This window comes from Amphibalanus amphitrite, unplaced genomic scaffold, assembly GCF_019059575.1.
Source record: "Amphibalanus amphitrite isolate SeventyFive unplaced genomic scaffold, NRLGWU_Aamphi_draft 000194F_arrow, whole genome shotgun sequence".
In the NCBI taxonomy this organism is placed as follows: domain Eukaryota; kingdom Metazoa; phylum Arthropoda; class Thecostraca; order Balanomorpha; family Balanidae; genus Amphibalanus; species Amphibalanus amphitrite.
In genome coordinates, this window is record NW_024881689.1 from 705,472 (window position 1) to 732,037 (window position 26,566).

Here is a 26,566-nt window from a genome sequence, read left to right on the forward strand (position 1 = left end):
TACGAAGAATATCACACATCAAAGTTGTTTAAGGCGGCTTTCATGGGCCAGGGCTGCGGAGTTGTAGTCAGAGCCAGCGGTTCAGTTCCGACTCGGAGTCGGCTGATTTTTAAAAGCTGTAATCGGAGTATGAGTCGAACGTCACCGAAAAGTCATCGACTCCACAGACTTACCAGGGCTGCAGAGTCGGAGTCAGAGTCGGAGTCTGTGTGAATCGACAGTTCTTCCCGGAGGAGTCGGAGTCGATATTTGGATACCGGAATCGGAGTTGGAGCCCAAGTCACTGAAATTTCATCGACTACGCAGCACTGTGGTTGGGTCCTTTTCATACAGCGTCTTGAATGACATATTGAGCGGCAATGACGTTAGCAATTCCGTTTAAGTTTTTTCATTAGACTTATAGATAGTACTTACGTTCGTTTTGTTCTTTGATCGGACAATTTCTTTGATTTAGGCCAAGTAAAGACTCATGTTAAAATTGGCGAAAACGACACGTGCTAGCGAAGTCTCCAATAACTCCCTGTTTCACGATTTAATGAGGAAATAACATGGAACTGCTTATCTTATTACTGACCCTGTACATAAATCTATTAATTTCTTCACTTTTACTGAAATATAAAGACATAACCTTTTGAAAAATTGCACAATAAGCCTGCTACTACACCACACTCCCGTGTGCCACAATGCTAATCAGCGGCGTTCACTCGGCTTGCTCCTAACTTACGATAATTCTCCCGCTAGATGGCAGGCCTGAGCTCAATGTCGCCAAAAACTGCGAAGACACCAATCCATAGAGGATTCTTCATGGCTCCGAGTGGAAGATAAGGATATCTTTTCCAAGCGGGTTACTGAAAAACCGAGCGACGAAGGAGCGAGGTTTTTCTGTAACACGCGAGGAAAAGATATCCGATCTTCCACGAGTGAGCCATGAGGAATCCTATATCTTTCTATGTTGAGGTTTATTCTTAATTAAGAAAATAATATATTTCAATGCATTCATCCATGTAAAATAGATTCAGAGTAGTTTGTTCTTATTTCATAAGTTTCATCCATAAACAACCATTAAAAATGTCGTTCGGTTATTGAGCCATCATCACTTGAACTCTTGATTTTTGGCTATGAACCCTCGAGACCTTATCTTTGCATCTCAGAGGGATGCAGAGATAACAAATTCTTATCTCTGCATCTCAGAGGAGTGCGAGATAGAAATATCCCTGCACTGTAGACCCCATGGCAAAGAAACCTCAACTAGAAAGATATTATTATCTCATCCATGGCTTAACTTACACGATCTCGAACAAGGCGCAAATCAGCTTATGCCTCTTCCACTATCGCAAGCCGGAAAATCAATGGATGCATCCGATGCATCAATTCTTCAAAACAGTTGCTTCACTCACACGATTACACACTTGAGTTTTTAATCAAACATTATATCTGATTAAATACCGAACAACGGGAACACACACCACCCCCCGCCGCACAAGGACTGAAATAAAAGGGGTGGCTAAAAACAAATCGATGCGCCACTTTCTGTCCTTCTCTTGATCAGCTGACTTTCTTTATACTCAATCTCCAAGCAAAATGAGTTTGATATCAGTCAGTATTCTGTTTCATACATTTATATATGAAGAGAAAAAACGATATTTGTTTTTAAAAATCAGCACAACTCAGCTAAACTCTTATTTTTGCTGGTCGTTATTAGATAACTTTGTCAGTTTTGATCCACATTTCTCAGACAGCTATCAAAAATTATATCAACTTTTCAAAAAATACCCTTATCTTAAACTAGAGATAACAAATTTAAATTTTATTTGTATTTCATAAGACGTAAATTTTATATTTTTAACATTTTTACATATCCCACATTTTTACATGTCCGCCATGTACGCTGCAGATGGACGCATAATGGGCGCTACACGCCTAGCTTTATGTTCTTTTCCTGTTCTTTTCTTCAAGCTTTGCATTCGAGTAGCAAAACTGACGAATGGTAGGATAACATTTTGTCGATGAGCAGTATTTATTGACATATTAAACAGGTACTTTGCTCAATTATAAACCCTTGGTTGTTTGCGTATAGACCGCGACCATATTTTGGACGCCGGTGAAAACAGGGCGCCGGAGGGCATATTAGTCACGTGACATTTAGAACTTCTCCCCCTCCGTGGGCCTTCTGCTTGCCTTCTACATTCTAAACGTCACGTGTGAATTTCACGAACCTTGATCAAATCGCCCCAGGCGCCCTGTTTTCACCGTCGTCCCATATTTTGGTGGTATTGGTGGGTTCTATTTTATATAAATTAATTTTTAAGCGTATAGCTATTGAAGTGCTGGTGCTGGCCTGTATGGATCTTGATCAGTGACTTCAATTTGAAGTTGATTTGCCAATGCATGGTGTTCCAAATGATATTTAAATGTAGCGCTATTATGGTTCCATTGTTACAGCCTGCTTTTTGCTAGCATTCATTTTTCATTATTTATGTTCTCAGTTCATCATTTCACTGTTATCCTGCTCCATAACCCATCACTCCTTGCCTTGCCTGGCCTGTGTGCCTGGCACGCAGCGTTTTAAGTTCAAGTTCAAGTCTGCATGCCCCGCACAAGCACAATGATATTGAACATTGTAGGCAGACAGCACTGAAACTGAAAGTGTCAGGGAGAGAAACCTTTAACCTAGGTCCGCCGTCCAATCAGAGCCCGGATGTTCCTCCCCGTCTCCCGTATATGCCAGCCGCAGTGGGAATGCTGGAATCATTCTGTCACACTCGCACATTTAATCCCAATGAACAGCACTGAGTGCTCTCACAGATGTCCAATGTGCATGAGCTGAGTACACTTCCTTCCGTCCGCACATTTCACGTTTGTTTCATTAGCAAGCTTCGAGCAAGAGCTCTCCAGGCATGTACTCTCTGATTCGTTATTGCATGCCTGAGATTTGTAATGCACGCCCGAGGAGGGCTAATGGAGGCCCCGTGTACGCCTGAGGTCTCGTCGAAACCTGCCACGTTTTGCAGTCTGGCTTGACCGTCTTAGGCTGGTCAGAGGTGCTAAAATCATATGGCTTTGGGGGACCAATAATGTTCCCCAGGGACCTGTGCTAGCTGCTTATGCCCGTTCTGCTCAATGTTCGCGGCCAAATTTACTGGCCCTTTAAACCGAGCCCGACCGCCACCCCCGCCGGAGTACGGCCTTGACAATATCACCCACTTTCGGGTCACCGACGAGCTGTTCTGGTCGCACTCAATGCGGCATCCCCGTACAAAGCGTGCGGCCCAGACAATGTGAGCGCTCGGATTGTAGTGGAGTGCAGTGCGCAAATGAACTAGCCGTGCCTCTAGCTTTACTGTGTCGGGTTTCAGTGTCGTCAGGCGTCTTCCCTAAGTGCTGGAAAAGTGCAAATGTTTCGATTTTCAAAGCAGTGAGAAAAGTTTCATCAAATAACAGATCAGTATCATTACTGCCGCTGTTTAGTAAAGTGCTGGAACGCCTAGTGTATGACCAGTTGTATAGGCATGTGTCACCTGCCATTTGCTCGATACAGCACGGCTTTATGCCCACATGCGTGACGAATCTTGCTGTGTATTTACGTTCAGCGTGGCAGTTCGGATGGATGTCAGATACATGCCATTTACACGGATTTTTTTTCGGCCGCGTTGCAAAGCATAAACCACGAACTTCTCATCTACAAACTCAAAAATTATTTTCATGTGCACAACATGACTCTAAAATGGTCCATCTCATATCTGTCCGACAGACGCCAAAGGGTTTGAGTGAACGGCAAAACCTGTCAATGGCAGCCGGTGATATCCGGAGTCCCAGAGGGATCCCTGTTAGCTCCGCTTCCATTCTCTCTTAATAACAGATTTAACAGAACTGCCCTTCTTGCCACCTCCATCACCCTATTCCAGGTAGCAGAACCCACCAGCCATGGACAGCGGTCGCATCACCAGCGATCCGGCGACAGCCAACTGTCGTATCTATGTGGGCGGCATCAACCCCGAGATGGACCCTGAACCGCTGGAGAAGTTCTTCAAAAAGTTCGGAGAGGTGATCGGTAAGTAGCGACTAGCGGGGCTGTGTCAGGTGTGTTTGTGGGGCATGGGTTGGAGCTGGAAAGGAAGATTGAGATGAAAGGCGATGTGTCAGCTTCGTAGTAGATGCATATGTGAAGAGATTTGGTTTTGAATGGGAAAGTTAGTACTGTTCATATCCTCATGTTATACCTATAATTGGTACGTCTATATGATATTGAGATTTCGTCCATTTGTAAACTAGAATATCTCTGGACCCATTTCACTGTGGGATGCCCTCCACCACTCACATTACACATAGCTGGTGTGTTGTTCCGATTTTTCACATATGAGTTTTTGCTTGTTCTCTGATTTCAGCTATGAAGGTGTACCGTGGGTACGGATTTATCCAGTTCAAGACAGAAGAGGAGGCCCAGGCGGCTCTCAAAGACGGAGCGAACAGAACCATTAACGGCGTCAATTGCGGTGAGTTTGATGAGCCCAATGAGCGTTGCTCTCTTGCCCTAAAAATGACAATAGCTAAGTTTCCATGGCACAAGTTAAGCCGATTTTGCAAAATGGATTTGCTCCATCATAGAATTTCGGCATCATTTAAAATTGTAAGTGGAGGATTATGTGCTAGCTTAAGCCATGTATACGCTCATTTTTTTTTTGCATTAAGTGAATAGTATCCTAGAAAAACGCTCTTGAAATTTCTTCAAGTGGTTTAGATGTGCCATGGAAACGTAGTGATTGTTTTGTTGGATAATGAATGACAGATTAAGTGAGAAGAATTATTGCCTACGATATTTCCTCATTTTTGCCACTTTTGACATCAAGCATATTTGTCATCTTCCACAAGCGCCTTGCCAACCTGACCTGGATCACCACCTCTAACTCGGTCTCCCCTCCCTGATCAGTCCTCAGGACTGCCGTCAAGAACTTCAAGTTCCAGTCGGGCTATCCTAACGAAGACGAGTTCGACGGACCATACGGCCCGATGCGGGGCGGACCTCGCGGAGGGATGCGCGGAGGTCCGCGCGGGTTCCGTGGTGGGTTCCGCGGCAGAGGCCGGCCGCCGATGCCGCCGTTCCACGACGACGGTCCCCCGGACGCCAAGAGGCCGCGCGGGCCGCCCGGACGTGACTGGTCGCCCCCCGGCAGGGACGGACGCGGACCGCGCAGGTATGAGAGGGGGAGGAGTGGAAGGGAGAAATGCAAGGAGGGAGTAGATAAGGAGATGGATTGAAGAAGGGAAGGGAGGGACGGATGGAGAGAGATGGAGGAATAGGGGGATGAGTGGGCTAGGAGCGATGAGAGGGGAGATAGGAGACTAAAGATATCAAACGAACAATGGTGGAAAAAGTCTCAGCAGTGAGTGATGCTGTGTGACTTCTGGTCTGCCGTCTGATCTTGAATGCACATCCTTTGATGATAAGAGCTCGTCCTGCTGTTAATTACAAATCCTTGCTTTTTGCTGTCAACTTTCTGATGTTTGGCATTGAACGGCCATTCCATTACGCTAAATATCTGATATTTGATCTCCAATATCTGTCTGACAAGACGTAACTCCTGCTGACGTTTCTCCGTCAGATATGACTATGAAGAGGAGGAGGAGTACGGACGACGTGGTTACCGCGGCGGACCGCCCCCGTAAGTCCGTCCCCGAGACTCCCCCAGGGTACTGTGCTGTCCCCGCGGCGGCGGACCGCCCCCGTAAGTCCGTCCCCGAGACTCCCCCAGGGTACTGTGCTGTCCCCGCGGCGGACCGCCCCCGTAAGTCCGTCCCCGAGACTCCCCCAGGGTACTGTGCGTCCCCGCGGCGGACCGCCCCCGTAAGTCCGTCCCCGAGACTCCCCCAGGGTACTGTGCTGTCCCCGCGGCGGCGGACCGCCCCCGTAAGTCCGTCCCCGAGACTCCCCCAGGGTACTGTGCTGTCCCCGCGGCGGACCGCCCCCGTAAGTCCGTCCCCGAGACTCCCCCAGGGTACTGTGCTGTCCCCGCGGCGGACCGCCCCCGTAAGTGTGTACCCGAGACTCCCCCAGGGTACTGTGCTGTCCCCGCGGCGGCGGACCGCCCCCGTAAGTCCGTCCCCGAGACTCCCCCAGGGTACTGTGCTGTCCCCGCGGGCCGGGCGGGGAAACAAGTCGAGCGGGCTGTGTCCTCGACTGGTACTGGGGAAACGGGATTGACTTTACTCTGGGGAGAGTTGAAATGTAGATAAATACTTCAAATTTTTAGTGCCTAACTCTATTAAGATGAAATAAAAATAAACTTTCTTAGACTGTTTTCAAAACTAAATTAGCCACTCCTCTCTGACTCTGTTCTTGCGTTTACCCCTTCTCTCTCTCTCTCACTCTCTCTCTCTCTCTCTCTCTCTCTCTCTCACTCTCACTCTCACTCTCACTCTCACTCTCACTCTCACTCTCACTCTCACTCTCACTCTCACTCTCACTCTCACTCTCACTCTCACTCTCACTCTCACTCTCATTCTCATTCTCTCTCTCCCTCTCTCCCCCACCCTCAGGTACGAGGAGGGCCGCGTAGCGCCGCCGCCGTATCTCCGCGTCCGCTCCTCGGCCGTGGAGGATGAGCGGGCCAACGACTGTGAGATCGTCGTGCTGGACAGAAAGAACAGGTGAGTTACCTAGAACGGGAAGATGGTACGGCGGTCGCTTTTGCGATATGTCCGAATGTGTCTGCTAATAATGGTTGAGAAGCTAGGTTGACATTATTGACATTTTAAAGCTTACGCGCTCAAAGGTGGGCCTAGAAATTAACACGCGCACTGCAGGGGGGGTTGTTTTCAACCCCCCTCTGGTTTTTTCGCTGTAACTCAAAAACCAGTGAAGCTACGACTTTGAAACTTTGTATAGCTGTTCATCAAACAATTTTACATCACCTCTGAAAAAATTAGTGTTAGGTCATGCAAGGTCAGGTCACCAGGTCACGATAAGTGACCTCACCTCATAAAAAGTTTGACGCTGTGCTACATCCACAGTCCACACCATTTGCCTGAATGCTATGAAACTCTCAGAAACATATAAGGAGACCATAAGGAACATTTTGTATATTTCGAAATTTTTATTTCTGTGACCTTAGGTCAGGTCACTTTTTGGGGCCCGGCATGCAATTTCGGACATAACTCGAGAAGTATGGGACATAGAAACGTCATTATTTCACCATCCCGCTTATTTTATCAAGACGCGTCGATCAAGATGCAACTTTACCTAGTTTGGTCAATGTTTGACCTAACATGACCTCGATCTCAGGTCACCTGAGGTCACCAACGGCTTTTCTTCAATAACTTTTAATTGAATAGAGATAGAGACTCCGTTCGACGTTTATCGTGTTTGTCTCGTCAATGCGGATCGAATGATGTGCAACATGACGTATTTCGGTCAGGTCATGACCTTGACCTGAGGTCAACTTTTGAACTTGACCTTTCGAGGTCATATTATATACCATTCGATGCGCCTTGACGAGCTAAGAACGATGGTGTGTGAATTATTTCTCTATCTCTTTGGGAAGAAAAGTTATTGCAGAAAAAGCATTTCCGGAAAATTTGCAATATTGATCTGACATTACATGACCTCTATAGGCTAAACCGTTGACGTTAGGTCAAATCTGAGGACAGCCTAGCGAAAGAGCGTTTCAACAGCTATCGAATACTTTTTTTCGCAACTTTCTAGCTCATCTAGTTCCCGAGATAAAGCGGGAAATATGGAGGGATGTCGAGATCGCTAAAAATCGCGACATTTTGAGTTTGGTGACCTCTGCTGACCTCGTTTTTGACCTGACCCAAAAATGATCTTTGTATTTCTTGTAGATCTCATCTCAACCTATCCAACGCCGTTTACCGCTTGTCGCTACGTTGCGCCGTTTTCGAGATCTCAGGGGGGGGGGGTTGTTTTCAACCCCCCCTGCAGTTCGTGTTCGGCTCAGACCCGCTGCAGTGCGCGTGTTAAGGGACGGCCGGTAATTTGAGTAGTGCTTTTCTTTGTCAAACTATGCACAAAGGAACGTTTGACTGCCATATCTCAGTCCTCCACACTTAACCCGCGCACCGACGGGGGTCTGCGCCAACTTCGTACCGACGGGGGGGGGGGGCGGATGACCGCCCCCCCCCCTGAGATCTCGAGAACGAAGCAAGATAGCGACAAGCGGTAAACGGCAAGGGATACGCACGGACAAGGTCTACAATTTTTACTAAGGTCATTTTCAGGTAAGGTCAAAGCTGACGTCACAGGGGTCAAAAAGTCAAAATGGCGGCGCTAGGTATGGAGAGTTTTTCTCGAATAACTTTTGAACTAGTCAATATAGGAACAAACTAAGGGCAGCATCGTGATCCTCTCGTCAATCCGCATCGAATGATATATATGTTGACCTCGAAAGGTCAAGGTCAAAGGTTGACCTCAGGTCACGTGACCTCGAGGTCATCATGTATATCATTCGATGCGCCTTGACGAGCTGAACACAATGAGACCATCCGCGCGGCTGTATCTTGTTCCTGTACGGAGTTATTGTCAAAAAACCGCTGGTGACCTTTGATGACGTCACATGACCTTACAGCTGCCCAACAGCAAAACAGACCTCAAGGTAGTGAAGGTTGATCGTATATGAGGTCATTTATGGTTTGTGGGGCCATTCCGACCCGTTTTAGTGGTAAAAACAGGGAGTTGATTTTTCCCCCATTGACTTATAATGGGGAGGTCGAGAAATTGACCTGACCTTAGGTCATCGATATCAAAATTCCGAGATATAGAAATTGTAGCTACTAATGACCTTATAACATCCTGCGACTTTCAAAGGCCTCCGACATCTATTGTAGCTCTGGCACGGTGACAAAGTTGCAAAAAAGTGACTTGAGGTTGGGTCATTCAAAGTGACCTGGTGACCTGACCTTAAAGGTTAGGAGGTTCAAACTTGCACACCATGTGTAAAATTGATGAGAGAATAGTCGTACAAAATTTCGCGGCGCTACGCGCCGCGGTTTTCCCGCTATTCGCGAAAAACCTCAGGGGGGGGGGGGCGGATATCCGCCCCCCCGTCGGTGCGCGTGTTAAGTTCAGCAATCAGCATTGCCCCCCCCCCGCCCCCACCCCCAGCTCTTACCCAAGCTGTTCAGGGCATGCGATAACAATGTCAGCTTCTGACCTCCCTCCCCTTCCGCACGTTCAGGCCCTACGCGGAGGAAGTTGAGGACCGACTGAAGAACCTCAGCATTTGACCTCCCTCTCCTTCCCCATGTTTCGGCCATGCGCAGAAGTCGTGTAATTCATCTGACCTCCCTCGCCTTCCTCACGTTCAGGCCGTACGCCGAGGAGGTGGAGGACCGGCTGAAGAACGTGGGACTGGCAGTGGACATGCTGTTCCCGCGAGCCGGGGCGCCAATTAATCAGGTAAGTTCACCCACGTCCCCCTTGGGGACGAGGTGTTCGACTTGGATAAAGACTGGGAGCGAGCGTGAGGAGGTGTTTGTCGTGAAGACGACCGTTAAGCTGTGGTTGTGAATATTCTGGGTCTGGACTGGATGCCAGGTCATAATATTATAGATTGATTGGTACGGGGACCCGCAGTTGCTACTGTACAGCGACCCTGAGTATATTGTCCCGGCACCCTCACAGGGAACAACGATAAGCTGTCAGAGGGCACGCACAGAAAACCTCAGCTGGTCTTATACAGGGACGGGCAGTCGATATCAATGTTATCACTTGTTACTGGACAGGACAGACGGTTAGACTTGGGGTTCGTGTACAGTAGCAACTGCGGGTCCCTGTACTATTATTTTGCTGGGTTGAGGACTGAGATGGTTCGGAGTCTGGGACGTTGTGCCATTTTCCACGATATTATGACATCCATGTTTGTCATATGACGTTTTTGCTCATAATGGTAAACCGATTAACCGATTTATTGTTTCAGCATACCGCCTTTACGTACCCTTTCAGTCTGCGACTTCTTTCGACTGCATATTCATCTAACACCCCGTTTGTGTGTGCTCATCTTTTTTCGCCGGTAGGTGCTGGACCAGATATCGTCTCGCGGCACGCTGTACGCCGTGGTGGTCCACCCGACCAACGAGCAACATCGCTCCGTGTCTCTGAACATCATGCACGGAAACCCGCCGCAGGGTGAGTCAGAAACGTGTTCACAAACTGACAGTTACAACACCCACGCCCTGGTGTCTCTGAACATCATGCACGGAAACCCGCCGCAGGGTGAGTCAGAAACGTGTTCACAAACTGACAGTTACAACACCCGCGCCCTGGTGTCTCTGAACATCATGCACGGAAACCGCCGCCGGTTAAGTCTAGAACGGGTGGAATGGGGAATAGATATGCAGTATCTGCTTAAAGGAGTAGATACTGTGGATGGAATAAATGTCAATTGAACAAGGGAAAGCTGCTTGAAGAGGTTCATTACTCAGAAGCTATCTGACCTAGGCTCTGCTCTTCGATACCCCCGGACGACGAAGTTTCTTTGCCGTTTGGGGTGTCAGCGAGCACAACCTGACTCAGAAATGGAAGTGGGAGTTTGGAGTGTATTGGAATGGGGAATAAGCAGCATTCTTCTTAACCCGCGCGGGGCTGGGGTCTCCAGCCGAACGCGCGGGGCTGGGGGGGGGGTAAATTTTCCCCCCCCCCCCTGTTATCTCCCGAACTAATGGTCCGATTTGGAAAATTCAAACGCCAATCGAAAGATCTCATCACGAACACCTAAAAACATGTACTTAATTTAAAGTTTGAGGTCAAGGTCAAGGTCAGGTCAAGGGTACAAATTGAAAGTTTCCACAGTATCGGCCTTGCACCGTAGTTGACGAAGAATGGAGTCATGGACTGAGACTGATTACCCAAAACGTGTTCTTAGGCTACCAAGACCAATATTCCTTGCATACAATATCATTCAGAGGTCAAGGTCAAGGTCAGGTCAGGTCAGGTCAGGTCACCAAAAACAAAATATAGAAAAGGGCATGTGCGACACATGTTTTATGGGTCATTTTATTCATAGAATTCAATAGGCACACTCAATAGGTGATATGGACCACATCTGGATGAATTTCAGGTCGAGGTCAGGTCAAGGTCAGGTCAAGTGAGGTCAAATTTTGAATTTGGTTGTTAAGGCCTAGAAAGGTGTCTCTCTGATGCAGTTTTTCACGGCGAATCGAATGGTGCTATTTTTGTTTCCGTACGAGGTCTAGAACTTCCAAAAAATTCATTTTTCAAAAAATCTGTTTGTCGTGACGTCATGAAATTTTGAATAACTTCCACATTTTTGAACCGATTCTTCTAAAAATTGGTATGTAGGTGCACATATACCACTTCTCTGACATATGTTCCGGTTTTTTCGATACACGCAAATTTTTGGATTTTATAATTATTTTCCCAAAAAATTCAGTTTTTTGAAAAAAAAATTGGGCCAAAATAATTAAAAAAAAAACGAGATGGCCATTTGATAGACAAAGTAGAATCACGTATAACCTTTTTTGTTACGTCTTGATTCCCTTAAAAATGAAGATGTTAGCGGCGTTTGAAATTTTGCCGTTTTTGAGGCGAAAATGGCGAACATGACGTCACTAAAACGTCATTTTCTCACAAAAATTCCGGGGGATTTCGCTCAAATTTTCAGGGAACGTGTCAAATTGATGTAAAAAAAGGTACCGAAAGTTTGGCGGCGCTGCGCGCCGCCGTTTTCGAGATATTGCAAAAATTCTCGAGGGTGGGTAAAATTTACCCCCCCCCCCCAGCCCCGCGCGGGTTAAAAGAAAACTCACAGGGTAAAATGTAAATATATGGCAACGATAGCAGTGCACATCGTATAACCCGCTGCCCGACCTCCCCTCCAGAGCACCGCAACATGCCGCTGGATGACGCCATGAGCCTGGTGGCGCGCAACTTCGAGGCCTACATGCTGTCCAACAAGGACAAGGCGCCGCCGCAGGGCATCATCAACCTGTTGAACTTTGTGCGCGAGAACCGGCCGCTCACCGCCGTCGAGTACAACCGACTCATCAGGTGAGATCGCGCGCGCGCGCGGGGAGGTGAGAATGGTAAGTGAGGAGCCGGTAGATGCTGCGTATGTACTTCCGAATTAATGGGAAGTGTTATTTTTGATAGCTCAACAGACTACTGTGATAGCTCCAATCGTTTTGCTTTAGCGAAGTTGATATCATGGTTCTCGTAACTTCATATCGGTGTGGACAGTGTCCTGAAATTGATTTTTCGGAGAGTGTGATTGAGGCCGCAAGGACGTCACTATTTCAAAAGGACGTCGATATCGGTGCGGAGCCTAAGCCACTGAAGATCCCTTAAATCTCTTGAAATTAGCTATTTTCACTGGCAATTTTTAATAATAGCACCTCAAGGCACCTCAAATGATCAATCATATATAGACACAAAGTAATGCCAGTTTACCCCTAGTACAATACAAAATTCAATTATTCACCCAAACACAAAAACAACACTTTGAAGATGTTTAGTTCTTGCCCATGATCGTACACAACAGTCAACAACAAATATGCTTCAACAAAAATCAGCCCAAGAGTCAACGGCTATCTCCAAATATTGACGTCATAGGAGGGATATTATATCGAGCAAGAGGAGTGACGTAAAAACAGACGTCCAAACAAAGAGATGGAAAACAGTTAGGAAAATTAATTTCCATGGCTTCCTGTTATGAAATTCAATTAAGAAAGCTCCAAGGTAGACGCCGAATTTTTCTTGGCTGGAAAAAATGTGAAATCATTGTGCACTTTTCAGTTTTGTACCGACGTCGATTAAACGGGAATGACAAGGTCAATCGACGTCCCCAACATTGCGTGTATTTTCAAGCCAAGGACGGCATACTTAAATTAAAATTGTTGAAATTCGATAACGTTATTTTAATTCAAACAAATTAACATAAACTTTTTCAACAACCAGTATCAACACATGTAAAATTAACTGCCTTTGAAGTGCATGCTCGAGGGGCAGCGCTACCCCGTTACTGTGACCTTCTGAGGGAAAAAAATAATTAAATATGTTACAGTGATTCGATACAAAAGGTATGTTGTGTGCTTATAGATAAATGTCGAAGCAATATATTCGCATGATTAATTTTTATCTATACACTGCACAGTTACTTAAACTGAAAAGTGGAAAACGACGTCCACAGTTCCCTCTATTCCGACATCTTTTCTCCTTCATATGGCAGCTATTACCTTCACATGGTAAAGGAAAAAATATATCCATACCTGACGCACAGAAAACGAAAAAACCGCGTTGTTTATTGTTATGGCAGTTGGCCAGCGGTGTAGGAAAGGGGAGTTGAGTATAAGAGTGGGTTTGTGAGGCCTTGGGATATATTTATTGTGATTTTGCATAGCCGTGTTTTTAGGCCACAGAGGTGATATTTCTTTTTGTTGTTTGCTTTTGGTGTTCGATATACCTGTCGACTTTTATCTGTCAGGGACGTCGTTTAGCTTTCCGGGACGTCGCAAAGAGAATCTGTTCGGGTGTGGGTTTCCACCCAAATTCACGAAAATCAGGACACTGGGTGTGGAAGATAGGTTACGGCCGCTCACGTATTTCGTTTGTTTTCCTACAGCGTTTTCGTAGTGCGTTGTTGAAAGTGATTGTATCATTGTCTGGTTTCCAATTTGCGCATTGTGATGGTGCAGCATAATCTGTGATTGTGTGTGCGGTATGTGCCCTTGCTCGTGGGAACCATGTAATGTTGTCTGGGTTGTGATCACACCATCCACTGTCTGTCTCCTGTCATTGCCCCGTCCTGTGGCTCGTCTGGAAAGTCTACACCGAACGATCTCACTTCTTCCACTCCCCTCCAACGTTTCCCATACCCCCTCCTCGTCTCCTCTAAGCGCTTAGACATTTTGGCGGTTTCAAAACGTCGCGAACACGAAGCCATCCTTTTTATTGAGAAGCAAAAATATTGGAAAGTTTTATTGAAGAACTGTCAGAGCGACAAGCTTTGATGAGATGGGACGTTTTTGATTGTGGGTCCATGTTGTTAGAAAATTGCCACAGCTTCTAACTTTGTTTTTTAAGGTTAATGCGTCGCAATTTGTGACGATGTATTTTCATACGCATTTTCTGGCATTTGTTTGATAGTGCCTAGAAGTCCTGTCTTTTCGTAGTTAAAGGACGTCCGTTATGACATGTCCTCGCGCTCTTAAATGACTCTTTTTCGCGTCTGTTTGGATTTGGCTAATTGAGTTTGACTGATATGCGAGCTTTCGTCAAACCACTTTTCGTGTCGCCGTGGCGTTATTAAAGGTTTCGGCTGTACACAGGGCAAGTTATCAGCTCAAATTTTATTGTAGCAATCGATTTCGAGAAGCTGCACATCGAGCGTCCTATTGATGGAGAATGGTCAGGCAAATTTTGTTGGCAGACTTTCCGAATTTCAGACGGTCGTAGGTCACATCAATGAGTCGTAGAAACTTTCATTGCCTAAACTACGTAGTTGTTTGTATGAGATGGTGTAGTTCTTTTTGCGTTTGGTCGCGACACGCGTTGGATAACGCATTTTAGAGTTTATCGTGATGCTCCGTTCAAAGCTACTTGAGAGCGACCGTCTTTATTGTTGATTTTACGACGCTTGATGATTTCATTGGCTTTTACAAAACGACTCTTTTGGTGGTTTTGGCGTTGGTTTGAAGCGCTACTTTACCGCAATATGGATTAAATTTTGGCCAAGAAAATGCTTCTGCCGAATTCAGATATTTCCCTTTATGGCGAACAGCAATCTATCCGTTTCATATGTATTTGACTCGTCGGTTTTTAACGGTGACATAGTGGAGAAAGGATTTTGTGTGGAGTGGTCACATTTATGGGCGTGCTAGGCGCGTGATTCTCGTTTTGAGATGCATTTTATCGGACTTTTAACGCTTTTCCAAGTTATGAGCACCGTCCGTATTTTCGTTTTGTGGGGTGCATTCTTCCATAAAAGAAAATGTTCATGAAACCACCGGATCCAGCTTTGACATGGCCGATGTACTGACTTGAATTCTGGCCGGAACTCCTTCGGTTAGCTGTTAGTTTTCAGGACCTGGCTGGTTAGAAAGGTTGGCCACAGGACCCTCCACCATCGTTAGTAGTCTGCGAAATTCTACTTCGAATGAGTGTCCTTCTTCTAAGAAATATCGTCGATCAAACACCTTCATTTTCACACTTTAGCTGGTCTTCCTTTGTCAATTAGTTGATTCATTTATTCCCACCCAACCCCGCGTGCTCAGCGTTTTATCAGCGTCGCCTTCCTCATTCACCCTTCGCCACATCGCCTGGCTCCTTTCCTATTCACCCGGCGTGACCTCTACTGTGCTCTACGGAAAGGTATCTGGAGGAGAAGCGCGACCATCAGCTCAAACCCGAGAAGAGCAGTCTTAGCGCTCTGACGCCGTCCATTGCCGCTATGGCACCCAAGCCGGTGCCGGCCCCCGGTAAGTTTTCAGCTTTTTTCTAACGACGCGAATTTGGACAACTTGGTGTCAGCGAAACACTGCGGATTCTTCTTTTGAAGAGCGCTTTTTATCGCTTATAGTCTTACCGCCTGTTCGTTTTGACGATGATGTGAAATATTGGAGATATTTGCTTGCCGAATTTGCCTGATCTTCGCGAATTTTTTGAAGTTAAACGTGTGTTGGTATTATTGGCTGCGTTTTTCAATCGCTTTGAATCATACGCAACGCTCTTTCATAAAAGTTTAGTAGATTTGTCGTGTCACGGGTTTTGCTTTGTAAAAAGGTTTTACATCACACTGGAATTGCCGCGGTATTTATTCTCTTTCTCCAGCCACGATTGTACGTTTCATTATCGGTAACGTTTTCATTGCCTGATAGAACATCGTAGTCTACCGCTCTTGGCTCGGACCCACCCCCGTTGTGAAGGCCCCCGATTTCTGACGCTCTGTCGCGCGGCAGTGGTCTCGGTGGCCACTCCTAGCCAGCAGCAGATCGACCTCCAGCAGAAGATACTCAGCATGATGCAGGCCTACAAGACGCAGCAGCCCACCTCACTGCCGGTGGGCACGGCGCCCGTGACGGGCCCCGTGCCGGCGCCCGTGATGGCGCCCCCTCCGGTTCAGTCCTGGACGACTACCGATCCGTCCGCGGCCGCTGGAGCCGGCATGTCCCGAGTGAAAAGTGCCATCGACTCGCTGGTCACGAGCGGTCCGAATTTGCTGAAAATGGAGCAGGATAATCAGCAACAGCAGTATGGCGCTGGGTATGGGTATAACGCCCAGGCCAGCAGCCTCGGCCAGGCCCCAACTAACCCGCTGTTTGGGGCGTACGCCAACCAGCGCTACTAGTGACATCTAGTGTCGCTAAGGCGAACTGATAGTTGCGCCGGGAGACGTCGGAAAAGGGGGTCGCGTCTGCGTAGGCTATCGCGTTCTTTGTATCTGAGTGGCGGCGACGGGGTAGTTCGAAATTTGACCATTTTGCTGTATTTTTTGGATTTTTGCGTTGTTTTTACATCTTGGATAGCCATAGTAAACATGCGTCCTTCGGCGTCAAGTTCAGGTTTCAAACGGCTACGCGTTTCAAGCGTCGCGTTTTAACTTTCCATATCCGACTTTGACTTTGTAGACGGCGTTAGCCTGCGATTCATCACCAATATGGGAACATTTGTAAGCTGATTTCTCGGGATTTGAACAATCACTTCGAGCTCGCTCTTTTGTGGGAACTTTGCTGCTGATTTCAACGGGGCCTATTTGGAGAGCGCTGCGTTGATCTGTATTTCGTTTGACGTTCGAGCGCGCTATTTTGATCTTTGGCGTCCGCGAACTGTCGATGTTCTTTCGGTGTGTTCTCTATTAATGCCGATAGCGGGGATAGCCCGTATCTTACGGTTGCGCACGGATAGTTTGCGAAGGGAGCGCTAGAGCATTTTAGCGTTTGTCTGGTTGAAATTTGACGCGTTCTCGGTCGATTTGTCGTTCAAGTGGGTTCGGAATGCGCATGATTTGGCGTCGGCTACCACTTAAGGAGACGGGGCTGTTGCGATTTGTTCTGTTAACCTTTTGTGAATTTGAATCTGCTGAATTTTCTGCGATTTTCGTAGTGCCAATGTACGGCTCTGGCACGGACAGTTCACTAACTGCGCGCGCTCGCGATGCGTTCTCGCCGGTTTTGTCGCATTTATTCGCACCTCTTGTCGGCTTCGCGTTCCGTTCTTGTCTGTCGATTCGTTTCGCTCATTTCGTTCGGCTTGCGTTTCGTTCTGCCGTATTTCACGCGATTATATCCGCCATTTTCACCTACGACGACGCTCCGCCCGTCTCCCCTGCGCCCCCCCCCCCCCCCGCCTGCGTCCCTCGTGTCTCCGTGTCTCCGTCTGTGGTTACCCTCTCTCCCATTCTTCCCGTTCGGTGTTGGTACCTCTCGCGTCCATATAATCTGTCTGTCCAGTCCGGCCTCGTCTATCGTTTGCTGCTCTCTCGCTGTGTGAGATGCACGCATACCAGTACAATAAATACACTTTGGTACGGATGCTGTCTTTATTTGCCCTGAGACAGGGCGTCATTGACGGGGGGATGCTGGAACAAGGGAAATGAAAAACAGGAGAAATGATGCGGTGGAAAGGCAAAGCCATCACTCGATCTACTAAGAGGGTAATGCTTACAGCTTATTCACGATTTTAAAATGTGTGGTCATCAAATATCAATGGATACAAGAGGACGTGATGAAGATTGAAGGCTCGTGCTTGCAGTGCAATTTCATTACGAGCCGTATGCTCGCGAAGGAGAGCTTGACCACGAGCTTTATGGCAGTACGCCGTGTAATAGTTATAATTTTTTTTTGCTAGTATTAGATATAGTTGTAATGTATTTATTAAATCGAAGAGGCGATCATTGATCATTAGATAATGGAGCCGAAGGGCGTTCAAAACGCGATGGTTATGGGTACTTATATTATAATTTTTGTTTTGCTAGTATTAGATATAGTTGTAATGTATTTATTAAATCGAAGAGGCGATCATTGATCATTAGATAATGGAGCCGAAGGGCGTTCAAAACGCGATGGTTATGGGTACTTATTGTGAAGGACCTGGCCATTTTGAATTAGTGGTCGATTTCCAAATACCAGTAGTTGTTCGTAGCAGCTGCGTCACTTATGTAGGAATTCGGCTGCGTATTCGCGAATACACAACAACGAACGAGAGAACAAGGGGCTCTCTTCGGGGTGTGGGAATTTGCGAAAGGGTTAAGGGTTCGCGGACAATTCGCAGAGAGAGGGAGCAGGTGAAAGCATAGTTATGAGTGAAACCTGAAAAAGCAGGTAAGATTTTCTTCAACCCCAATAGACATAAGTTTTCCACGTACCGATTGGATGTTGTCGCCTTTCACAGTTCAAGTTCAAGTTCAAGTTTGCGGTTGCAGATTGTGGCCCAGGGTCGGTTATCATAATTTAAATAATTTCCAGAACTAAGCACTAGCACAATGACAACGATGATAAAATTTGCTACATTTGTATGTGCTCTCATGCATATTAGATCAGTGATGCTCTTCATCTGATCAAGTAGAAGACATTTCAGTAGGCGGATATGGTCAAGCGTACCCATTTTCGGGAACGCATTTTCGTTCCCATGTTTGGGAACGATAAACCCAAATATGGGAACGCCATGTAGGCATTATTTAAAACAAGAAAAAGAACCGTTAAATGACGTCCAAAAAATATAAAACGATCGTGAACAGCCTGATATTTGTCTCAATATTGTTGGGAAAGAGTTTGATATTGTAAGGCCCATCGTAGTTTCAAATCGTTCCCCTACTTCTAAAGCAGTCCATCATCCGGGCCGCGAGCCCAAATTTGGGAACGCTCTCGTACACTGGCGCTGCAAGCGTTCCTTATTATGGGAACGGCGTACCCAAAATTGGGAACGATTTCACCGACGCCTTTCAGGGGCTCTTTTCATTAACAAGCATCACGTCCAACGCCGCCAATTATTGTTAACGCAACAATCATCAGATGACCTTTCCGGCAAGACCGTCGCATGTTTCGCCCGGTCTTCTGCGCTTTTATTCCCGTCGATCTCGCAGCGGGCACGCCCCCCTCTGCAGGATTACGTAATTCACAACGCTCAGCGATGTTCAACAAGGTCTTCCATACCTATATCCACCGTCCGCGCCGAGGGTGGAGACATGTCAAGCACCTGTCTGTTTATCACCGATAGTTGACGAGCACAAGGAAGTATCCAAAAATGGGAACGCTGAATATGTTACACCCTCAAAACACCTAGTCCCAATGAAAATCTAGTTTTTCCTTTCTTGATGAGTGTAAGTGGCAAAAGGCCTGGTAGGATGGGCACGAGGAATGATCGAAATCAGCATAAAAATTATAAATAAGCCACACAGAGCGACCTATATAAGAGAAATTCCCCCAAAACGATCACGCTTAGAAACACGGAAGACAAAAACCACGCTCATGACGCTCCTTATAAAACAACTCTAAACAGCTAGCATCCAAAAAAAAAATGTCTTTCCGGGATGATAAAATAGAGCTGAATAATTTTAAACCACTGAAACTGAGTTTACAACAGTAGTTCGGTAAAATCACTGACGTTCCATGCGGTTGTGCGCCCCGACACCAAATGTCAACAATATTACCCCGGGACTGTCCGCGAGTGTTTTTATATACCTTGTGTCCACGTGTTCGCTTGCATATGTCAGCATCTGGTGTCGCTAGTATGAAACTTCATAACCAGGCGAAAATTATTATACTTGACCTCAAAATGTAAAAAACGCTTCATTTTCCTTAAAATTGCAAGTTAAATGTAGTATGAGCCATGTTTTCACCATTCCGTCATTTCAAAAAATCATAAAAAATATCATTCGACGGTCAATTTCCTTGTTCAACGGTCAGATTAAAGATAATTTTATAGAGACTTAGTAGATACTTAAATTAGCGTGCACTTTTTTGAGACGTGATGCACTAATGAGTTTTAGTGGGCGAACGGCCGAAAAATTACCTTCCGTTCTCATAAATGGGAACGCCAGTTCCCATATTTGGGAACTCCGTTCCCAAAAATGGGAACGTTCCTATATTTGGGTACTCATGACCATAGTTCCACCTACTGATTTGACAAGTAGATAGGTTATAGGTAGATAATTTCCGAAGTTCTTACATCAATCACTTCATCTCCCTCATGCATGATAGGTAAAACCTCGTGTTCTCTTACATATGTATTTCATTTTGTGTCATTCCTTCAATTCGTTTTGAGCCTGGCTCATATAAATTAAGCTTGAGTGGTTGATTGCACAGATTGACAGCTGAACCCTGCCCCATGATTAGGAGAGCTTGATGAGCCGGCACCAACCCGTCATCTGATCGGGAGCAATGCTGGCCGCTGGGTAGCTGGAAAATGTCATCAAATCTTAGCATGTCCATCATTGTATCATATGCCGGTCCTGTAGCCGGTCCCGTAGCTCAGTTGGTAGAGCGTTGGACTCTGCATGGTGAGAGCACATGTTCCCGGGTACATCAGTCAGGGTTTGAAGCGCGATGAGCGCTTGACATTTACCTATGGGCCTCCCGACAGGTATGGTTGCGGTTGGTGGCAGGCCGTAGCCAGGCGAAGTCAGTGAGGGGACCGGCCGTGCGCGGCTATGTGCGCACGTTAAACTTTTAACTCTAAATTCTGTTATAGAACTGGAATTGCGTGATCGGAGGGTAGAGGTCAGGGTCAATGCAACAAGCATCGCTTAGCGGTGTCTCTGTCTGTCCTTGTGACTCCTTCCATTCAGAAGGTTCGGACTAAATTTATTAAAAAATATATATATATATATATATATATATATGATAACCTGGCCTGCCCCACACAAATGGGTTTCAGATGAATGCAGTTACTCCCTACAAGCCCAGACCATCCCTGTCAGGAGTTTCATAGGTATGTCTAGTGCTGTAGCAATTCATACCTAGCTTCTGACCACAAGGACACTGACACTGTTAATTAGGCTATGAGGCAGTTGTTCTTTCACTGACACAGGTTCTTCTTCCTTGCTTTCAGCTGTTTTTCTTCTGTGCAGCACATCCCCGATCAATTATAAGGCCTCTGTCTGGGCCCTAGCCCTCTACACCATCTGACAGCCGAGCCATGGAGGCTGGCGGTGTGTACAACAGCACAACTGTGCCGGCCGGCGGCCGCAACAGGGGCTACCTGGACAACGTCAGCTACGCGTCGCTGAACCCGAAACGATGTGCAAATGTCACAATTGGTGAGTTGCAAAAATTAATCTCTCTTGGCATATGAGAATGCCTATCTAACTTTTGCTGGGATCTAATAAGGCTTTCATGGGTAGAAAATCAATTAGCTCCTCATTTTTTATTTGCAAACACTTTTTTTTCTGTTTTGAAATCATTAATTATTGGTTCAAGCCTTGAAGGCCATTACTTTTTTATCCTATAAAGTATAAATGCAAGTTAGCTATTTACCAATCCAACCCAAAGTTTTACAACAGAAAAACTTTGTTGTGCACCTGTGCAGATCTGCAGTCTCATTTGCACCCCCTCCCCCTCCTCCCCGTCCATTCTCTCTGCAGTGGTGCTGGGCATCCTGTTCTTCCTGGGCGGGCTGGCGCTCTCCCTATACGGTGGCCTCTTCTACATCACGGTGCGCGAGCCGCGCGAGTTCGAGATGCCGCTGGAGCGCCACCGGCGCGAGCAGCAGATGATGATCTACCAGATCCTGTTGTTCGCCGGTATCCCTGTGCTGGCGCTGGGGCTGATCCTGTGGATTGTGTACCTGTTCCGCACGGGCCGCTGTCGCTACTGTCCGCTCTGCCCGGGCGCCAGGAAACGGCGCCTCAGGAGGGACGAGTTCGAGGCCCAGGTACGGAGCGCCGCCAGCGGGATAACATTGTGTCAACTGCCAATGCAAACCACATAATCTTGCCGCGTTTTAGATTTATCCAGTGTTGACTGATCATGTTTTATGTCAGCAGTTTCAGGTTGGCAGCTGCTTGTAAGTTGTGATTCATTTTTTTTTCGTTATTGTGTATCTCAATCGACATGTGCTCTGACTTATATCTTGATTTTGTTTTTGTTTAATTGCCACCGAAACCGCTAGGCCGCTTCACAACTGTCCCGGATAAAAATATTGCATTCACGATACCCCTCCCTTTTCATCAATGCTCACCTTCCCTTCCCTGGCCTCCCTCGCTCTCCCTCCCTGGCTCTTCCGATCAGACTGACCCTCTGACCCTCTGACCTTCTGACCTGACCTCTGACCCCGCAGCGTATGGCGGAGGAGGACCGCATCTCTAACGGCTACAGCACCCACCCGACCACCACGCTGCCACTAGACGAGCAGGACCGGCTCGTCAAAGCCAGCATGGACGAATATGCCGGGTAAGAACGCCGAGGGGAGAGGAAGGGAGGAAGGTAGAGCGAGAGGAGGGGTGTGTGGGAGTTGTTCGTGCATGAGACAGAAATGGGATGAATGGGGGCTGAGAGACAATGATAGTGGAAACTCACTAGACAAATGCCATTTCTAAATAATTTCTTTGTTCCGTTTCGCGTTTGTCGATGGGTTCTTTTGAAATTTTAATAGTGCATGAATTTATCACGAGCATGCAGTCAATTAACTTCGCTTGCGTGTGTTTTCCGAGTTTGCCGCTGATATCTCGTGTGAGCGTGAAGAGGAAAGGCTGATTTGTCCTGTGTCTATGTGAAGTGTGATCGATGACGTGTGCTCTGTGTGTTCATTGACTAAACTCAAGCTTACACTATCAAATGGTAGCTAAATTTAAAACAGAACCATAACCATTATCAAATCCTAGCACGGAATCGCCCTAGAACATACAAAAAAAAAAATTGTCAGCTAACTCTTGGTATGTCATTCTTCAAACAAGCCTGTCCAATGTCCATCCCGCCCGTACACTGCCGACAAGGGATAGGAACCGATGTTGCCCTGCACGCTGGAAAAAAGGTCACCGCGTTTTGCACGACGGAAAAATATGACCATCACGACGGGGAAAACGGGACACCGGTTGGTCGGTCTGCCGCTCCAGCCGTGACGGTCGCTTCCTCTAATCGGGCGGATGATCTCTAAGCTTCTGCTCCAGGTCCCTGTAAGCCCTTGTAGACTGGTTGCAGCGATGGGAGACGTAGTAGCGGTCCTTATATGGGCCGATCTGGAATGCTCGTGGAGCTGCCAGTTTTCGGATGGTAGGAGCCGCGGTGCCAGCCCGGGATTTTAGTTCCTTGCGTGGGCAGGTTTGTGATAGGTGGTATCGTGGTAGGAATTCCTAACGGAAGTTATCGAAATGCGCGAATATTCAACAAGGTCACGCCCCGTCAGTAAATTTGCATTTGGCTCGAGACCCGACATATCTTGTTCCATATGCTGATTCTGATTGAACCGCCCAACATTGGCTTTCGTCCTTCTTGTCCTTGCTCAGTAAATAGAAAACAGATTAAATTGCCTACAATATCATTTTTGATTAACTGCCCTTCCGTTGTGTATCTATTAATCGCATAAATAATGCGTATAAAGATGAATCCTAACATAGCCTTTCGTGTCGCCTAGTCTAAACTCTAAGCCTTGTCATCTGTTGTAATCGTCCAGTGGTCTCCAGAAAAGCCGCAGCCCCCCTCGTCTCGTCAATCAATATTCAGCTCCCTCTCAAACCCACTCAGTCCAGACATCCACCATCGGTCCTCGTTCACGGTCATCACTACATCTGTGACGTCACTGGGGGACAAAGATGGCGGCCGGCGGCGGCGACTGACGGGTTTTTATGTCGGGTCACCAGCCAGCGCGCTGCGCGACCCCCTGATCGGGGGGGGGGGGTGTTTGTAGCGATGGTGATTCACCGGGCGTTCTGCGTAACAGGGAGGCAGAAACGCGTGACAGATGACGTGGGGATGGGAGGGGAGGGGGTCTTTGTGGCGTGATGCTTTGTGCTGTTTGAACTTCGTTCAGTAGCTGGAATGATGCGTTTGTGCTCACACCACTAATAATTTGTGAGGGGTTGATTAACCACAAACGTGTGTCGGCTGTGACACCAGTCTTAGAACTTCAAGCCTTTGAGGCAAATGATGTCCTAAAAATTGGCCGAAAAGACATAACCGTGTGCGTCCTTTATTCAATCACCAATGGCTAATTATAGGTGAATCATTATTGCTTCCTTTCCCTACGCCATTAAGAAGTTCAAATGCGATGTTCCGATCTGCTGTAATGCCGGAAGTGATTCTGAAGGTCACAGACCCGGAACACTGGCTCGGTCACGCATTCTCCCGTTTTTTTTTTTCGGTGAAATCCGACCTGCAGGGCATTCTTGTTCTTTTACCATGTGGGTAACCTATCTAGACACGGTGCAGTCTGATTGATCAACGATAAATTGCTAGCGAAACTTCATTTACTCGCATTTAGCTCGGTCGGCCCTGGCGTGTGTAGTGACTACTGACTAGTGAGCAGTGAGCTCGACATACGAGCTCGAGACTAGTAGCTCCGGACATAACCACGGGTCAGAGACGCATCGAATTTTAGAATCCAGGCATAAAGTAACCTTTAAATCCCTTGTCTAACTGCCTACTTGATTTTGAGTGATAAACTTGTTCCACCTAGTATGTTTAATGTGATTGGAAGGCTGCAGTGGAAGCTGTACGTTTCCGGCTCTGTTGTTAACGTCCCGCGCGTTTTTGCGCGTGCCGTGTGCGTCTGTTTGTCTGTCTGTGTGTCTGTCTGTTGTAGTCGGGCTGGCTGGCTGCCTGTGCGCCCCTCTAACCGCACGTATCTGCTCCCCCGCCGCTCTGCAGTCTGGAGGACACGGATGCCATGCTGGCGCCGACCTCTGCTCGGCCCATGCTCGTGCCCATGCAGACTACCATCTAGCGGCAGCAAAGGTAAACTCGAGTTACAAGAATGGAAGCTAGGCGGCCGAAAATGCTGGAGCGTTTTTAGCTGGGCGTGGCTGCTGCATTTCGATATTGGGTGTTTATGAGGGCGATAATGATAAATCCAGGTGAAACATGCCATTTATTCAATTAGGTTTATCGAGTATTGCACGATTTATCAGTTTTGTTGTCGAATGACGCTTATCTTTCCGCGTATGAAAGACACTTTCAGAACCATCGAGTTGCATGGCTGAGAATGCTACCTCACTTACGCAGTACCGATGTCCTTCGCTGCATTTTGCTAGACTTCGTACCAAATATATGAGTGAACTTTGTCGTATTAAATGAATGCTCAATGCTGCTTTAGAAGCTGAGAGTCCGCTGCCTTGCCTGATGCCTTGCTCTCAAGTAACCAGCACAAAGCGATAGGTACCGTAAAATCCAACTCCATGTTTTTAACAGTTCAAGCACCGCGCTTAGTTTTCCACCCTTGCAGCCCACTGCTTTGGCCTTTCTGACCCCCGCCCTCTGCATCCACAGACTGCACCCCTGGCTGCTAATGGGGGCCGCCTTCAGTGAATGCCCGGCCCCCATGGCCAGTCTGGAGGACCTGGCGTCGTGCTCTGCCGGCGCGCAGCCTCCCCGTCCGTCCAGCGCGGCGTCCGGCGGCACACTGACGCCAGAGTACGCCGACGACACGCCCACTGCGCATGCGTCGTTCTCGACCAATTGCAGCAGCGAGTTTCCGCGCATCAGTCCGTCCAGAGGGCTGTACTCGGGATTTGTTTGCAGCAGTTTATCGAGAAAACCGCCCCTCGAGTGATCACGTGATCACAAGTGATCTGAAATGGGGGCGATTGTTAATGCGCGGAGTTAATATTTTTCGACCCGTGTGCATTGTGTGAGGCGAAGTGTGTTTCACTGAACATTGCCAATTACGTGCTTAGACCAAGACAGTGGTTAAGAAGGGTTAGGGGGCTGTGCTATTCACAGCGTGATTAGAGAACGCTTTGTAATTTTTGCCGGTGTTTATTGACCTTGTGTACTAATTTCGAGTTCACATGAACGTTGCTGCTGATTTTTTTATTTCCTTTTTTGTATTTGCTTTTCTGTATTGCTGATCTGAAGTATTTGTCAGCCATATTCTGGCAGCTTATCATTTTCTATAACTCAAGTATAGATCTGACCTAAGACATCTGACATTCTTCTTACTGTCGTGCCTTGCTCTAGTATTCTAGCATACCGTACAGAGTTGTAGTCCGTAACTGCCGACTTAGTTTCACGTTGTGCGAAATGTTTAGCGCACAGATGTACCACCGTTTGGCAGAGCATGCCGACGTTTGCTTTGTCGCTATCGTAGGACACGTGTGTTGCGACGCACGTGACGTGAGAATCGTGAAAACGTATCGACAAGCTCGTCAGGGTTTCTGGTGGATTGAAACCCTGTTTGGAAGCGCTGAGTGCGTGTAACCATGGAAACCGTGGTTTCACGTCACGGACAAGAGACTGTAGTTTTGCATATCGCTAACAACACGGTGATAACGGGGTTATACGCCTCTGGAGCATATTTTAAGGAAGATTTACACGCATTAATACACTGTTCTGGCTGAGCACATGTTTTCTGAGTGATAAGTGGATGGAAAACTTGTCAAACTGTTACAGGCGGTTTCAGCTACGAAGTGAAACTTATCTTACTTATCAAAAGTTGGTATTATATGATGCC

General features: G+C 47.1%; 3 protein-coding genes across 5 annotated transcripts in view; 2 read left to right on the top strand and 1 right to left on the bottom strand.

Moving 5' to 3' along the window:
- LOC122384630 (protein tweety-like) overlaps window positions 1–1,561 on the bottom strand; it is a 57,880-nt gene extending 56,319 nt beyond the window's left edge. The window contains exon 1 of the mRNA XM_043372227.1: window positions 1,288–1,561. The gene's annotated coding sequence lies outside the window, so the exon portion shown is untranslated. The remainder of the gene's footprint in view (window positions 1–1,287) is intronic.
- Window positions 1,562–1,890: 329 nt separating this feature from the next.
- On the top strand, window positions 1,891–17,497 carry LOC122384631 (nuclear receptor coactivator 5-like). 3 transcript variants are annotated; one of them, XM_043372230.1, is made up of 11 exons: window positions 1,891–2,036; window positions 3,906–4,051; window positions 4,386–4,493; window positions 4,928–5,192; window positions 5,601–5,660; window positions 6,535–6,645; window positions 9,319–9,409; window positions 10,027–10,138; window positions 11,851–12,019; window positions 15,338–15,444; window positions 15,925–17,497. In XM_043372230.1, the coding sequence occupies exons 2-11, from the start codon at window positions 3,925–3,927 to the stop codon at window positions 16,311–16,313; spliced, it is 1,539 nt and encodes a 512-aa protein (XP_043228165.1). In that variant the 5' UTR covers window positions 1,891–2,036; window positions 3,906–3,924; the 3' UTR covers window positions 16,314–17,497. The 3 variants fall into 3 exon arrangements, with proteins under 3 accessions (XP_043228165.1, XP_043228164.1, XP_043228163.1); XM_043372229.1 differs by lacking the exon at window positions 1,891–2,036 and adding an exon at window positions 2,234–2,276; XM_043372228.1 differs by lacking the exon at window positions 1,891–2,036 and adding an exon at window positions 2,469–2,895.
- Window positions 17,498–18,133: 636 nt separating this feature from the next.
- LOC122384632 lies at window positions 18,134–26,453 on the top strand. Its single transcript, XM_043372231.1, has 6 exons — window positions 18,134–18,285; window positions 21,014–21,221; window positions 21,546–21,835; window positions 22,241–22,353; window positions 24,766–24,852; window positions 25,384–26,453. The coding sequence occupies exons 2-5, from the start codon at window positions 21,101–21,103 to the stop codon at window positions 24,839–24,841; spliced, it is 600 nt and encodes a 199-aa protein (XP_043228166.1). The 5' UTR covers window positions 18,134–18,285; window positions 21,014–21,100; the 3' UTR covers window positions 24,842–24,852; window positions 25,384–26,453.
- The last annotated feature ends 113 nt before the right edge of the window (window positions 26,454–26,566 follow it).

Excerpts from the sequence above, each read along its gene's own strand:
- LOC122384631 (XM_043372230.1), top strand. The coding sequence starts at position 3,925 with ATGGACAGCGGTCGCATCACCAGCGATCCGGCGACAGCCAACTGTCGT. Across the intron at positions 4,494-4,927 it reads CATTAACGGCGTCAATTGCG|TCCTCAGGACTGCCGTCAAG; the intron begins GTGAGTTTGATG and ends CTCCCTGATCAG. Across the intron at positions 5,661-6,534 it reads TACCGCGGCGGACCGCCCCC|GTACGAGGAGGGCCGCGTAG; the intron begins GTAAGTCCGTCC and ends CCCCACCCTCAG.
- LOC122384632 (XM_043372231.1), top strand. The coding sequence starts at position 21,101 with ATGGAGGCTGGCGGTGTGTACAACAGCACAACTGTGCCGGCCGGCGGC. Across the intron at positions 21,836-22,240 it reads GGGACGAGTTCGAGGCCCAG|CGTATGGCGGAGGAGGACCG; the intron begins GTACGGAGCGCC and ends CTGACCCCGCAG. Across the intron at positions 22,354-24,765 it reads AGCATGGACGAATATGCCGG|TCTGGAGGACACGGATGCCA; the intron begins GTAAGAACGCCG and ends GCCGCTCTGCAG.